General features: G+C 43.6%; 2 protein-coding genes across 2 annotated transcripts; both read left to right on the top strand.

Annotated features, from left to right (window-relative positions):
* The first annotated feature begins 3,211 nt into the window (after window positions 1–3,211).
* On the top strand, window positions 3,212–6,089 carry LOC127317373 (1-aminocyclopropane-1-carboxylate oxidase homolog 4). The gene is made up of 2 exons (XM_051347936.2): window positions 3,212–4,171; window positions 5,598–6,089. The coding sequence occupies exons 1-2, from the start codon at window positions 3,326–3,328 to the stop codon at window positions 5,850–5,852; spliced, it is 1,101 nt and encodes a 366-aa protein (XP_051203896.1). The 5' UTR covers window positions 3,212–3,325; the 3' UTR covers window positions 5,853–6,089.
* Window positions 6,090–12,805: 6,716 nt separating this feature from the next.
* On the top strand, window positions 12,806–15,873 carry LOC127317375 (probable peroxygenase 5). Its single transcript, XM_051347937.1, has 6 exons — window positions 12,806–12,953; window positions 13,082–13,210; window positions 13,320–13,405; window positions 14,024–14,124; window positions 15,396–15,521; window positions 15,609–15,873. The coding sequence occupies exons 1-6, from the start codon at window positions 12,926–12,928 to the stop codon at window positions 15,766–15,768; spliced, it is 630 nt and encodes a 209-aa protein (XP_051203897.1). The 5' UTR covers window positions 12,806–12,925; the 3' UTR covers window positions 15,769–15,873.
* The last annotated feature ends 409 nt before the right edge of the window (window positions 15,874–16,282 follow it).

The raw sequence follows: 16,282 nt of genomic DNA, 5'->3' as shown, positions 1-16,282 counted from the left end.
AACTGCATTTTTATGAGGAAAATTTAGGTACTCTGCCATCTAATTAGATAGAATAGAAAGTTATTACAAACAAAAAAAAATTACCGATCGGTGTCCTGGGTGGTGTTGGCTACTGTAGCACCTTGGTGCAAGGTTGGTCTGAGATTTCTTATTTGTACACATGGCTTTGGCCATCCACCCATCTTTCCTTGTTTGACTAACATTCTCTACTTTTTCACTCCATCTGGTTGTGAGTGAAAGATTTTATGATGGTACCACTCATGCTTTCATTATATTTCGACTGAATCTGCCTTCTACTGTTGATAGCGTTACTATGGTGCCTTCGGACTACTTCATTAAATCTGCAAAATGGAGGAAGGTACAAATGGTCCAGAAGAGTCTGAGAGTGGACATGCCTTTGTCGCATCTTTGTATTCTTCCTGGGTTATAGTTTCAAGTAATTCTTTAGTTCGAAGAAAGATATAGTTCTTGAAAAACAAAACCCAAACTATTAGTATGATATAAGTGATACGTGTGGAGAATAACCAGTCATCCATGCCACTTGGTTCCTTTCTGTTAACAGTTGCAGGCAGTTAGGCCAAACCAAATGCTACTGTTGAATTGTACTGTACGTAATTGATCCCTTAATATGCTGTCACCTGATAAAAAATAAAACTATTTTTTTGTCTTTTCATATTGTGAATTTCAGCAATGAGGGGTTCCATGTTTTCTAACACTTGTTGGTTACCAATTTGCTGGACCAGATATATAAAAAGGCAAGAATAACGAATTCTCTGAAGAAACTCGTGAAGAAGCTGTCTGTGTGAAAGACTTGAACTAAGAGCAGATAGGAGGAAGGTTGACGTGGGTACGTTTCAGACTTTCAGGTTTGACTTGTTTGCGTTTATTATCAGGCTGGGCTCAAGCAAATTTGCGTTTGTTCCCAGTTCTCATAGGGCCTGCTCATGGGCCGCAGCATGAAGGTGTTTACTCCGCCAGATGGCTGCTATAACGTGGTACAGTAGTATTTATCTTAGCAAAATGGCTACACTTTGAATTGACTGTCATGTCTTTGCCATATTGCTCCTAACATGTCATTCTTCTTAAATCTACAGGTGGCTTCTATCCGTTGTTATTCAGTGTACATGACTGCATACTGACTGGGTTGCTTCTGTCCTTTGTTATTCAGTGTCCATGACTGCATAATCTTTATCTCTTACTCCACTAGAGGGTCATTTAAGTTATCTATCTCAACATACAAGCTATCCACATCATCCATTTTCTTAGCTATCCAATTGTCCATGTCATCCCCCAGTAACATTCATTAATACTCTACAGGCAAGCCACATCATCTATTTTTAAGCCATCCAATTATTCACATCATCAACTTTTAGCCGCCAACTACATAACCATTTCAAGTCAGTTTTTTTAAAGTTAGCCTCTTGACTATTTACGCCAATTGAATCATGCATGTTTCTACAAACATCCTATTCCAATCAACTTATATCCTTTTGTTTTTTACAAAATAGAGTCATCGGAGAAATTCCCACTGCAGCGCGCGGGGTATCATTCTATTTTATTTTTTGAACAAAAGGGGGGTTCAGAGACCTCAGTGGAACTCTCATTCAATAACCACGTGGCAGGTACAAATTACATGTAGGCCCAGACATAAACTCGCCCTAAAGAACCTATGATTGGAGGATAAGGCCTGCGTTTTTGTGAAAAACACCCTAACAAGAAACAAGAAAAAGCAATTGAATCGGTGGGTGTCACTGCCACCGATAGCCGGCGTCCTCTAGGTGTCGCCGTCGAGGAACAAGGACGGAGTGCTCGAACGCCCCCTTTCGGTGAAGATCCGCCGCTGCTGGCCACCTTCAAACCACCGGGGATGAACCACTTGGTGGCTAGGAAGCGTCGAGCTCCAGTAGCACGAGCGGAGAAGAGCCTCCACGAAGGAGGTTGAAGAAACGCCGCCATGTCGGCAGAAGATCGCTAAGGCAAGGTTGCCTTTCGCGTGGATGAGCTCGTCGTAGTAGCACCTCGTCGGCAGAGACCAGCGCGGTTCGAAGCGGGCTGCAACTCCATCTCCTCCACTCCCCACACCTCCATGGCGGGATAGAGAGAAGGAAACCATGGAACAACACCTCTCGACGCCGCGCTCGTCGCAGAACTTGGATCAGGATCCTGGAGCGAAGAGCGACCAACCACTGCTTCTCTCCCCCTCGCCACCAAGGTCGGCCGGGAGAAAAGAAGCAGTCGATCTCATCAAGACTCCTCGGCTCTCCCCCCCGCCACCATGGCTGGCTAGGGGAGCTTCCTAGTCTTGACTTCCAAGCTCGCGGAGTAGATCCTCCGCCAGCAGCTTATTGAAGAAGATGGCCTCACTCCTGCCTCCACCGAGCTCCATTCAGGAGCCCAAGAATCAGCAGCAGCGAGCCTAAGCGGCGGATCTGGCGGCAGATCGCGCCTCCATCTTCCCTACGTGGCAAGAGCCCAAAACACGGCATCAAGCCGAAAACAGTAACAAAGAGAAACCTAGACTACTCCTAGACTCCTCCGGCGCCAGCCAAGACACACTCCGACCAGCTAATCCGGCGGAGCGACCGTCAGCGGCCCGGTCAAGGGAGAAACCCTCTCAAGTTTACTGTGGACGAGCGAGAGCAGGGGAGGGGGAAAGTGTCTCCGTCTTGCATGACTGCATAATGATACCACCTTACGTTCTGAGAACTAAAATCTACCACTCTACTGCATAAATTTTGCAATTCACGCCAATAATCGATTGACCACAAAATAACAATTTTACGAAATGATACCACCTTACGTTGTGAGACCCATTCATTAGCGCCGAGGTGTAATGGCTGATGTTGGCTACTAGCTAGCCCCGAAGCATCAGCTGGAAGAATAAATTTAGGCAAGTTATCATTTTTTTTGCAGGGAAATATGAGAGTTTTTTTCAACTAACACCACACCTGAGTCATCAGACTGAATGCTGACAACCAGATTTCTTGGTTTTTCTAGATGAAGAAGTATTATACTATGTGTACACGAATTAAAAAAAAAGACGTTTACATAGTATTCGTGTATTAAGTCGACAGAGGTGTACGTACTCCCTCCAGAGGGGGGTATAGTAGTAAATGGTATGACGGCCATTGATGATTTATAAAGTTTCAATTGCTGTCACTCCAAATTGTATACAGGCAGCGTCGTTGACCTTGATTACTCTACAAAAGTAGCCCACGAACTCCCGCCAAGCCAACAGTATCTCACATGCAGCTAGCCTTCGCAGCTCTATCCTCTACTACTTTCTAAGTCAACCGAGGTCACACACGCAACTCCACAGCCAGCCATGGCATCCTCCTCCGCCGCGGCCGCCCCTGACTCCGGCCGCGCCGCCCTCCTCAAGGCCTTCGACGACTCCCGCACGGGCGTCCGCGGCCTAGTCGAGTCCGGCGTCTCCGCCGTCCCGGACCTCTTCGTCCACCCCGACCCCTACGCCTCCGTCCCGCTCGCTCCTCCCGGTGTCTCCATCCCCGTCGTTGACCTCTCCCTGCCCGCGCCGCTCGCCGCCGCCGCCGCCGCGGACGCCGCCCGCGACTGGGGCTTCTTCTACCTGGTCAACCACGAGGCCCTCGTCCCCTCCGACTACCCGGCGAAGGCGCTCGCCGCTGTGCGCGCCTTCCACGAGCTCCCGGCCACCGACCGCACCGCGCACTACGGCCGCGCCATGGGCGGCGGGGTCTCCTACTCCTCCAACGTCGACCTGTACAGCTCCCCCGCCGCGAGCTGGCGCGACACCATCCAGCTGATGTTCGGGCCTACGCGGTGCGAAGCGGAGCGGATCCCGGAGGTCTGCCGCTCGGAGATCGTCGAGTGGGAAGCGCACGCGGCGGCGGTTGCGCGCGCCGTGATGGCGCTGCTCTGCGAGGGGCTCGGTCTGCGGGAGGCGGCGCTGGAGGAGGCCTCGTGCCTGGAGGGGAAGCTGATGGTGTGCCACTACTACCCGGTGTGCCCCCAGCCTGATCGCACCATGGGACTAGTCCCGCACACAGACCCCGGCGTGCTCACCGTCCTCGCGCAGGATGGCGTCGGCGGCCTGCAGGTGAAGCACACGGATAAGGACGGCCAGAGCTATTGGGTGGACGCCAAACCTGTACCCGGCGCGCTTGTGATCAACGTCGGGGATCTCTTGCAGGTAAAATGCGCTCGATCTGGTCAATTCCTAAAGGGCATGCTCCCAACTGAATTTAGTTCTAAATACAGTCTGTAACAACTCGATTTAAGGTATACATTTTTAATCATCTACAAACTACAGTATACTATATTCTATCAGCTCTGCTCAAACCACATGAATAGGAACTATAAACACTTTGTAAATTACTGTACTTTATTCGACTTAATTGTGTACTGATTAACTTTAGCTTGTGAGCATTTGGATGTTTACAACTTCAGATCGACCATCAGATTTACTGTCACGATTATAAGACATAAATATTGACAGTTCTTCACTGTAGCACATGAGTGGTTTTAGTGTAGTGTAGGTCCACACAGATGCTTTCAGTTCACAGACGGTGTCATTTTGGTCGCATGCTTCACGGTTGTGTCATACCAATTATGTGATACCGAGTCTTAACAGAACCCCGCTTCTGAATATTGTTTGCTTTGCCGATTACATTTACATCTATCTCCTATTCCCAAGTGAAATCCTATCACCCGTATCAAAACTAATGTACTTGGCTTTGTCTTAGTACTTGTGTTCTTTAGACTGGACTGGGATTCTGTTCTAGCAAGACTGAATATTAATGTCGTGATGACTGGATATAATGTTTTTACCTGCCAAATTCATGCAAACAGATATGAAATACCATAGTTTTTTGAAATTCAGCCTGATGATGTATACATCAGCTAGCTTGTTTTATGTTGAATCACATGAATACACACTTTAAACCCATTTTCACCATCGTCAGAAAAAAGCCATTCTCACATGTTCATTTTTTTTTAACATAGCGCAGTTGAACACTTTTTATGGAGTCAACGAAGCCAAACACACTTGGAGTACTAAATAGAGGGCGTTGCACTAGTTAAGGGACAATGGATGGGTTTTACTATTAGAAAATAACTCAAGATTACTTGTTTCCATAATCTAGACAGTCTTGACTGCATTATCATAAAAAAAATTCAAAAACATATATGATAAATAAATGTAAGTAACGCCTATATTAATTCTTGACCTGCTATTCACTAGCTTTGTTGTGAAAAAATATTGACTCGGTCCTCCATCAACAGAAGCGACATGATTTGTAAATGTGGGTCAACTTCTTTTGTTTCATCAGATTCAGTGGAAAGCTCAACATGATATTTGTTAATCTGCACACTACCATCTCCTTTCATGTTATTAATAATGTTATCAAGATGGAAATTAAGCCACAATGAAAAATATGTTGTATTGTTTGTTCAATTATTTTGTAGTGTTTGATAAATTGTTGGACAAGACTATTAAACATGCAGCATGTACATAGAGTAGCAAGTTTTTTTTTGGTAAACATTTTGCACAACTTCAAGAGGCACATATCATATCTGCAGCTAATTTGTTTTTTTTTTCTTACATATCCTTTTATCAGATAATGTCCAATGATAAATACAAGAGTGTGGAACATAGGGTGGTAATGAATTCACATGAACAAGCCAGAGTATCTGTTGGGATCTTTTTCAATCCTGGAAAGAGAGGGGAGTCAGTCTTTTATGGACCATTGCCAGAGATAGCTACTTCAGAAAACCCACCAAAGTACAGGAGTTTCACCATGTCCGAATTTTTAGGGGCCTTCTTTAAACGAGACCTTGCTAGCAAAGCTCTGATCGAGCACTTCAAGTTGTAAGATTATTTGTTGCAAAATAATCCCTCCATTCCTATTTATAAGATGTTTTGCCAAGCCAATTAAGCTTGTGGAAATGTCTTGTAAAAGGGAACAAAGGAAGTGATGTTTCATTTTACAAACATGTAACTATGTAGCCATCTCACTGTTAACTCTTACCAGGACAAGTCATGCTGCTCTCTATTTCGTGTTGTCCACATAGCGTATCCCAAAATAAATTATAGTAAGTTTCTTGTGCAATCATCATATTCTTTGTATCGCAATGGTTGGCTTATGGAGCCAATTGGGGTCTCAAATCTGGTTTTCTGCCTTCAATAATCCTGCCCCAACCAGCCTGCATACTTTGCTCGCTCATATGCTGTTTCTTCCTGTAAAGTTTTCACATGTTCTTAGGAATGCAGTTTCAAGTGAACCAATATGTGTATTATATGTGTACATTTGTTCCTGCAACTACCATTGCTTGACCTACTAGCCTGAGGATTTTTGTCAAAATTTTAGTATCTTCCGTTTCGTAAATGAGCCTCTGCAGCTTGGCTCACATGCTTATATTCTGTACTTCTTTCTCCTCTTGGTTGGAACTTATTTATATTAAGTTAAAATATATGTTTCAAACTAATTGAAGTATGGGTAATGCAGACATGGGAATCAATTTCCCAATGCTCTGCTCTTCAAGCCACATTGCGGAGACTTCACACACATCTAGAATGAGCGGCTTGTTTGGGAGGAGTTCAGAAATTCATTAGCCTTGTAAGTTCCATTTTGTCCTCATGTTAGTTCAAGAAACAATTAAAATGTTTGGACCTGGTGATTGATCCTTCTCCTATTAACCATGTAGTGCCAAAAGATGTGACCTAGATTAGTGTTGTTGATCCGAGTTGTGGTTGTACAGCCCACCACATATGTTTCAGTCATCTTCAGCCCATCTTGTATTCTTTCTGGGTAATAGTTTTGTGTAATTCTTCAACTCGAACAGAAATATAATTCTTGAAAAAAAATCCTGAATTATGATATATCCCAGTTTCCATTATGTCGAGATGGAAGCAAAAATAAATCCTAAGTTACTACATGCTTTTCGTCTCTTTCATCCATCGTACCAGCACTACAGGAATGGCGTACTCATACGCTGACGGCCAAAAGTCGGGGCCGTCGGTGTATGGACGACCAAGCCAGCCCACCAAAAGGGTCGTCGGCGTAGCAATGCTCTCGATGTAGGAAACGCTACGCCAACGGCCATCGGTGTAGGCCTGTGTATGTGACCCACCAAAGTTAGGCCGTGATGGCACTGTCACGGAGTCACAGCTACGCCGATGGCTGCCCTTGGCATAGCCTTTTCCCCCTTTTTTTTATCTACGCCGATGGCCATCCTCGGTGTAGCCTTGAACTTTTTTGCCCTCATGAACCCCCTGGATCAACTTTTTAAGTTTCAAATGAGTGACAGGAAATGATAAAAATTAAAAAAAATAAAATTCTCCTGACGTCCATGTGTTATGTCATCTAGTTGCAAGAGAATTTAACAAAAATCAATTTTGACTTTTTTTTTTGCAAAATTGCGTCATGTATTGGTAAAACGGCTTTTCTGGTTGCATATGAAGTTGCAAAAATGTTTAATTTATCAAAATGATCGTGGAAAAAAGTTACATCTGGTTTCACCATGATTTACCTTGTTAGCATTTTTTAGATTCTCAAATTTCCAAATAGAAATACGAAAGCAGGAAGATTTTAGTGTTTTCTAGAAATTCAGGATTTTTTATGTTTTTTAAATTAAATTAATAATTGCATCATGCATAAATATTATTATTACTAAACCATTGATGCTTATTTAAATAACTGTTTAAAATTTAAAATAATAAAGAATTGTGATACCACGGTCTAAGGGTTAATAGGATTGATATGGTGGTATTATCAACAATATTCCATTTCTTATATGGAACCTTAACCGAAATGAACGAAGATGTTAAGCGTGCTAGGGGTGGAGTAGTATGAGGATGGGTGATCATAGTGGGAAGTTTGATCTAAGATTAAGTATAGTTAGAGTTAAAATGATCCATGTGAGAGATTAATTTTTTTTATTGTTTTTTGAAAATAAACGATCCATGGAGTAGTGTGAGAATGGGCTATTGTCGGCGCATACTGGCTATGGCGAGGGCCGGGTCTACGCTGACGGCCCATGTGGCTCTGTTGAGGTGGATCTTTCCTGAAGAGATATGCCGAGGGCTGCCTTCGGCGTAGCCTACACTGATGGCCCCAGTGTGGCTACGCCGAGAGTTTTCGGCCGGGTGTTTCGTGCCATTCATTTAGTGCGGAGCTAGCTTGCCACATCAAGTTATACTTCTGGAGAATTTCCTATCATTCATGCCATACGGTTCATTTCTATAAACTTTGGGGGAGCATGGAAACAAGTCCGATTACTTTACCATGCAGAGGTGATTTGCAGGCAGTTTGTTCAAACAAATGCTATTGTTCATATACTCCACCTTTTGTCACGAGAAATCCTGATTTTTGTGGTTTACATATGAAGTGTTATGCTCGAAACACACAAGGGGTCCATCGAGTCCTGGTTTGAGAGTGTAATAATATCCAAAAGGCAGAGTGTGAAGGTACAATCTGATGTAGGAGTACATGTAAATGCTACCACGGAGTCTGATGTACACCTGAATGCTACCACGGACCATAACTCTTCAGATTCGAACTTTAAATTGAAAATGCAAGCTGTATTTATTGGTATTATAGACGGGGATACTTTTACTTGGTCAAACCTATCAATAAGGTTACTCAGAGGAGGATAAGTCTGCCATGAAGAGCTACATACATCTCCTTTTCTTAGATTTACCAATTTGTCATTGTCCTTATATTGATTCTAGTTTCATTGTCAAAAAATGATTTTAACTTGTGCATATAATAAGAATAGTTTATCTGCAATCACTTTGGTAAGTGTAAATAATCACTATATCGAATAGTCAAGGTGTCGACGGCCAGAAGCCGTCGGCATAGGCCCATTTAGCCGTCGGCATAGGCCTTGTCGATGGCTGCCTTCAGCACACCATCGTCGGCATAGGCCGTGTCGACAGCTGCCGTCAGCACACCGATGTCGGCAAAATAATACGTCGGCGTACCCAAGTTTACCATCGGCATAGGCTATGGCCGTCGGCTCTGCCATTGGCGTAGCCGTGTCGGCATAAAGGTTAATGACCCTTTGTTAGTTTTTCCAAAAAAAAGGAATCATTTTTTGAATTGTGATAGTTTAATCTCTAAGCATGCTTAATATCAAGTTGAATTACTTACTAATAGTAAATCTTTTCACTAGGTCACCCATTCTCAAATTGTTCTCATCCCAGCACACTTAAATTTTTCGTTCCTTCCGGATGAGCTTCCTACAGAGAAATTATACTTTGTTGACAGTAGTACACTTCTTTATATTTGAGTTCCAAAAAAATATTTGACTAAACTACAATGAATAAGTAATTATAATCTTGAATTCAAATAACAATAAACTGAATTTTACTTTTATTTAAAAATAATTTTACCAAAATCTAAAACCTGAAAAATCTCCTATTTCCTTTTTGATTTTGAGGAATCTAGAAAATTGGTAAACAGCTGTAGGTACATTTTCATATAAGAACCATTTTCATCGGAGGTCGTATACTAAATCGTCTTACCAAAACATGATGCCATTTGGGGGCTTGTGGGGGTGGTGGTGGTGGGTGCCATTTGAGGGCGTTTGAAGTTTGATTTTTTTGACAGCTTGGTCGTCGGCGTAGTTGTGAGACGTCACTTCGCTGTGACGACATGGTCTTCCGGGGCTGCATTCTCCCTCTATGCTGACAGCTTTCCTACGCCGATAGCTAGGACGGTCCTGTGCCAATGGATTTTTTTTCTTTCCCGATGGCTGCCGTCTGCCCATCATATCCTACACGACGGTTTACCTGGGCTAACAGCCGTGCTGTTGGGCTGCCCAGCCCGGGACCTGTACCGAGCCATCGGCGTAGATTTTGGCCATTGGCACCTTGAGCTTTTCCTGTAGAGAATCCACACATACATTGTAGTATGTGCGTAATACGAAAACAATGAGCTATGCCTGATGTAAACATATATGTAAATTCGCACCACGATCCAGTATTTGTGGATAATTTATTTGTCAGTAGTTGTTTTGGCAAATTAATTGTACGTTCACCCATTTCAACGACATGTACCTCTTCAGCGGGCGGAGAATCGAGACCTATTTACGGAGGTCTGTACACGGTTGGAGGCTACGTCGAGGGATACTTTTTCCCTACATGGGTGGCAGCATAGTCTACGGATTGCAGCTCCACCCTCTCCTTAGGCGTTCTACAGTTTATCGTCTCGAGATGTATTTCGCCTTTTTTATGTTTTGTTCGTTCTGGAGACTTGAACAGCTGTGTGCATCCTGGTTATACAGAGGCTGGATGTAATTGCTTTTCACAAAGTAATAAAGCATCCTTTATCGAAAAAAAATTTCAACGACATGCATTATGGATCGGAGGGAGTACTGAGCCAGTCAATAAGCAAATGAATTGTCACGATCTAAGACGGACACACGCTTAATGTATTTTGATGATTGCGACAAGAGCTATGTATACCATCCCACTCAACTGATGCTTTCGGTGCACATATTCTTCCGAATCTTATTGGCCGGATCTATTAAGCATGTGGTCTTGTCAAACATGTGAGTGTTACTACACTCCAGACTCCACGTAATTAGTAGAGTATGGTGAGTTGTGTTGGCTGTTGGCTCTCGATGTGATACCAATTAGCCCTATATGATAGTTACGTACACAGCTAGCAGTCTGAACGAGCAACCAGAGAGAGGATACATAAGCTGGAGTGGCCGGCAGCGGCGGCAGGGCAGGGCCGCCTTGTGATCTGAGCAGAAGCAACAAGCGTGCACATTAATCTTTGTTCTGGGAACGGTAGTAGCTCGTGAAATCGTCAAGACTCCAATGTACTATTCCGCAACATGCATTTTAGGGTGTAGTGTAATCCGGAAGATCGCCCGTCAGGCTCGCTAGCTTGCTGCACTGGGGAAGAAACTGAACTTGCACGGCCACACAACGGCGCCGATCCATCCATCCATGGATCTGGCCGTGAAAGCTACGGGGTCCCGTCCCGGCCGGTAGTTTGGCGTGAAGGGAACAGCTTACCGGCACAACACGGAGTTATGAATCTCTGATCTATTGCCTAACAATCGGCAACTGATCATGCGCGCCCGGCCAATGCTCGATCGGGAAAGGTAGCTAGGCTTACACTGCTGTAGCAAATCGGCGATCTGCCCGTGGACCGTGGACACGTACGTACGTACGCACGTGCTGGAGGCTCGTGTATGACTTTGGTTGAGCGCGATCGGATCCATGGATCGTGCACGTCAAGGCTTCTCGGCGCTGGTGGGCTAAATCGGAAAGGAGATAGCAGGGTTCATGCGTGTGTCGTAGGTTAACACAAGAGTAAGCTGTACCTCTTTAGTTTTTTAACAAGTTAGCTAAAGAAATTTCACTAAAGAGGGTACCCTGATATTGACTCACTTGCATCTGTAATTTCCGACGTACATGTACAAATTACCTCCATTCCGAAGGCGCGCAGACATTTCAAATCAAACTTTGACCGAAAGAATTGAGCTACAATATATTAATCATATTAAAAATACACTTTCTAATAATAAGAATGTTATACCAATAATCTTTATATATTTAGACTAATTCTTGCCCCAAGATAAAACTTAAAACACATACGTCTTCTTCACTGGAATGGAGTGAGTATATTGTTCAAGACATACAAGCTGATGTAACTTTTTTGCATGAAAAAAATAAACAATGCGAGCTTTGCATGTTATACAAAAAGGGTGCGTGTAGCTTTTGATTCTGGCTTCAAGGCTTACATAGGGGAGAAAATAAAAGTGAAAAGTAATGAGATGCAAAACCATCTTTTTTTATGAAAGAAACATATTGATACCGCAAAACCATATGCAGTAGACACTTCTGTTTTGACAGGATATTCAGTGGGTACTTGTCGATGGTGTTAACCCCTTTTACGTCCAAGGAGCTTGGTCTTGGCTGAAGGCTAGCTAGTGTATTGGCGTCGTGGTTCAGGTCGCCAAACTTCCGAATCAATGCTCCGGTGTCCCCCCCCTCTCTAAACTTTATTCTATTTAGACGGCTAGGATCTGCTGATACCCCTTCGTGGGTTGACTTAACATGTGTGTTTGGTTCATGGGCAAACATGTACGGGATGGGATGGGATAAAATATGTTTAATTAACGATTAATAAAATATATAAATATGCCATTAACACACCGGTTAATATGTAATTAACGGGTCCTTTTCCCTTTGTGGTGGAGGCCGGACCTAGCAGGCGGCCGCCTACCCGTGCCTAGTAAGGTCACTACCCGCACATACTTAGCGAGGCCGTTTCTTCGACTGGGTGTGGCGCAGACGTAGCAAGCTCGTTGCTCGCCACGCCATGGAGGCCGCCGCCAAGCTAGGGAGCCACGTTGAAAATCAAGCCCGCCGCTTACCGCGCCCTGGAGGCCGCCGATGTCGAGCTGGGGAGCCACGCGGAAAAGCAAGCCCACCGCTCGCCGTGACATGGTGGCCGCCGCTGAGCTGGGGAGCCACACATACGACGGTGGCAGGTGTCGGAGTCGCGTCGACGGCCTTGGATTCTCAGGCAGCTAGTGAGATTAGTCATGAAATTCACGGATCATATGGTTCAGCCTTTCTCAGAAATATTCGACTTTTTGGATGGGATCATCCACATTTTCTGGTCACGAACCAAACGCACGTTTACCACCTGAACGTCGTTCGCCAAGGGGGGACACCGGAGCACCCCATCAAAGAATAGGAAAGGAAACTAAAAAGGCGCAAGCTGTGCATGTTCGTCTCGCACTGACCCGCGCGCACACGGCATCTACCAGCGCGAGCATATATAGCCCACGAATGCGAATGCGCCGGGTATCACTATACCACCCATAAGCTAGCCGTCGATCGCAATTCGCAACTGCGTATCTGACATTACTCCGTTCAACTATTCCCCTCTCCATCGACCATCGATCGCCGGAACCACGCATGGCCTCCAAATCGGTGGACACAGCAGGTAACTAACTTCACTTATATTTGCCACTGACATTGAAGTAGTGCTAGAATTCCATCCGGCCGGCTTCCGCCGTTCATGTCTCTGTTTTACGCTCTGTTCGGCGCTCACGGCGGTGGTTCTGCGCTCAGGGGGCAAGCTGAAGGAGGAGCCGTCCATGGCGGACGTGTACAACTCCGAGCTGACGCCGCTGCAGCAGCACGCCGCCTTCTTCGACCGGAACAAGGACGGCATCATCTACCCCTCGGAGACCTACGAGGGTGAGTCAGTCACCCGCGCCATGCCGATTAATTTGCCGACAGTTGCCTAGCTCTCTGCGCTTCTCGCGCGCCAAAACGTTTGCCTGATGGTGGAGCTGCTTCTTGGCAGGGTTACGCGCGATCGGGTGCGGAGTCGCGGTGTCTGCCCTCGGCGCCGTCTTCATCAACAGCTTCGTCGGGCCCAAGACCGTCCCGGTATGCACGCACGCACAACCAACCTTACTTTCGCTCCCTCATCTCTGTGTGTGGATGATGGAGAGATACGTTTGAACTTTGTTTGAACTACTGTACGTAGCTTGTAGTATGATCCATCAAATTAGAGAGTCCCTTCTGTTTGAATCATTCAAAACTTAACAAATTAGAAGAGTGTGAGGCATATTTGTTGTCGACCAGTTTATGTTTTACAACAAATAATGACTTCCAGTGACTCGAGATGAGGTTTCGATTGTTAACTCAGGTGTTAAGAGGTGATGACCTGTTGAATATAAATACACTGCCTAGTCTATTTCCATAAGTTCGGACTTTTGATTCAATTGGCTAGTGCAGCAATTTTTTATGGTATCAGAGACAAGAGGTCTCAAGTTTAAGATCCTGCTCACGCAGTTTTAAAAACAAAAAGAAAAAAGATTCTGCGGCCCGCACCGAACTCACGCTAAGGACTAAAATAGCCTAGACGTGAGGGGGGGTGTTGAATATAAATACACTGCCTAGTCTATTTTCATAAGTTCAGATTTTTGGTTCAATTGGCTAGTGCAGCAATCTTTCATGACCGACCTGAGTTTTCCATTATTAACTCTTGTTTTATTGATGCAGGATAATGTGCAGGCTCCAGCCTTCAAGTTCCCCATCTATATAAAGAATATCCAGAAGGGCAAGCATGGGAGTGATACAGATGCTTACGATACCCATGGAAGGTATAGATACTACTGAACTTCTCCACCTATGTTCCCAAAACCTCTCATCTTGAGATTGGGAAATTGAAAATATCATAGTCGAGGTTGTTATAAATTCAATTCCTTAGTTCTGTTAATATTTACCAATTTATTCAAATCATAATAGCTGTCCAATACAGGTAAAAACTATGTCTAGGCCTAATGTAACATGGTTTTCAAGAAAATATAGTAGTTTATTTATTAGAAAAAACATATTATATGCATTAAAAAGTCATCCAATTACTTAGTAAGTAATGAGAGAGAGAGAGAGAGAGATTAATTGTAGCTACCATGGAGCTCTTTTTCCTAAGAAATACATTCAGATATTTAAAAACTCGTATAAAGCTAGTGTTCTCCACGTTTACACGTATATGCTTTCTACATAATTATATATTTCAATGAGATATATTTTAATTTGGGGTCTATACAACATCGACAAATATGAGGGTTTATAATAGTTCTAGTACTAAGTTGTTCGAAAATATATTCTCATTTTTTCCTTATAGCAGAAAGTAGAAATTATTTATTTTTGATATTCAAATGTATATTTAGGGAAAATCTATGAATCCATAGAGTATTTGTTTTCAAATATTTTAAAACTGAAAAATATTTAACTCCAAAAATTCTAGACTCCATGGATCCTAGAATCAAAAAGTCCGCAACAAGAGAGAGATATAGATAGAGATAGAGAGAGGGAGATAATGAGGGAGAGGTCGGAGGTGACACAGAGGGAGAGGGAGAGCGGAAGGAAGAGAGCAAGAGAGAGGTGGAGACAGAGAGCGAGGGAGGGAGAGGTAAAGAAATAGAGCGAGAGAGAGGGGAAGACAGAGAGTGAGTGAGAGAGATAGATGTGGAGGGAGGGAGATATGTATGTATATATAGAGAGAGATAGGGGGAGGGGGAATACATGGATGCCAGTCACAACTCATTTATGGCATGGATGCAAGGCTATTAAACATCTGGTACTTTTGTGTTAGCTCGGTGATGTAATAGTAATGCACACTCAATAAAACACTACTGCCATATGCGAAACAGATGACATTAATGTATAATTCTATGTGGTAGTGTCACTATAAAATGTTCCAATTATGATTGTGAAATTCCTAAAATTGTTGAATCACACATTGCAATGGTAAGTTATTCGAGAAGGAACAAAATGATAGAACACTAAACAGTTGAATTTCTTACCTATCGTCCTAAGGTCTGTAACATGGATCCATAAATTCTAACTCTATTGTCTGTTAAAATTGCAGGTTTGTTCCTGAGAAGTTTGAGGAGATATTCAAGAAGCATGCCCACACTAGGCCCGATGCCCTAACAAGCAAAGAGCTGGATGAGTTGCTTCAATCAAACAGGGAGCCCAAAGATTTAAAAGGACGGTACGATTTACTCTATCTGGACAAGAATAATGTAAATACAAGAATTTCTCGTATGATCTCAATTTTTGGCCAAAAAAAACATGGCAGGGTGGGTGCCTTCGGAGAATGGAAACTTATCTACTCACTCTGCAAAGACAAGGAGGGATATCTTCACAAGGATACTGTCAGGGCAATCTACGATGGCAGCGTGTTTGTGAAGTTGGAGCAAGAGAGAATTGAAGCTAAGGAATTAGTGAAGAAGAAATAATGAAAGCTCCAATGGTACCTAGTATTTGTAAATTATGGTGTGGTTCTGGTCAAGTTTGTTATCCCGAACTCGTGCTTTATAGCGATTTCACATGTCTTTGTTTTCCATGATTTGTGAAATAAAATTGGGAGTTTGATTCTAAAGATAATCATTTTAATTTTGTGAAGTTCTCAATTCACCCGTCCATTTAACTGGCTTATTAGCTAGCAAATAAATGATCCATTATTATGTTTTGCGTTTATTTTCTCATCAACATATATATTTTAATCTCGATAAAAAACAATCCAATCGTTGCAAAAGTTATTTAGGTAGATGAACAAAATCATATAGAGTGCCATTTTACTTGGTACGAGTGAGTACTAATCTTTCGCTGAGACAATACCTTATCTTTCCAACAACTTAAACTATGTTGCAATCTCTTCTTAACATGTTACTTCCTTCGATCGGTGAAGGCGCTCCCTCCCGAGAGTCTCTGGCGGCGCCCTCCACACCCCTAAACCTAGGCGGCGCTTCC

This window comes from Lolium perenne, chromosome 7, assembly GCF_019359855.2.
Source record: "Lolium perenne isolate Kyuss_39 chromosome 7, Kyuss_2.0, whole genome shotgun sequence".
Lineage (NCBI taxonomy): Eukaryota > Viridiplantae > Streptophyta > Magnoliopsida > Poales > Poaceae > Lolium > Lolium perenne.
This window is presented reverse-complemented; position numbering and strand designations above follow the sequence as displayed.

Bases quoted from the DNA above. Each gene is read 5' to 3' on its own strand.
- LOC127317373 (XM_051347936.2), top strand. From the start codon at position 3,326: ATGGCATCCTCCTCCGCCGCGGCCGCCCCTGACTCCGGCCGCGCCGCC. The intron at 4,172-5,597 runs GTAAAATGCGCT...TCCTTTTATCAG, and splicing joins ACGTCGGGGATCTCTTGCAG to ATAATGTCCAATGATAAATA.
- LOC127317375 (XM_051347937.1), top strand. From the start codon at position 12,926: ATGGCCTCCAAATCGGTGGACACAGCAG. The intron at 13,211-13,319 runs GTGAGTCAGTCA...GCTTCTTGGCAG, and splicing joins CCCCTCGGAGACCTACGAGG to GGTTACGCGCGATCGGGTGC. The intron at 15,522-15,608 runs GTACGATTTACT...AAAACATGGCAG, and splicing joins CCCAAAGATTTAAAAGGACG to GGTGGGTGCCTTCGGAGAAT.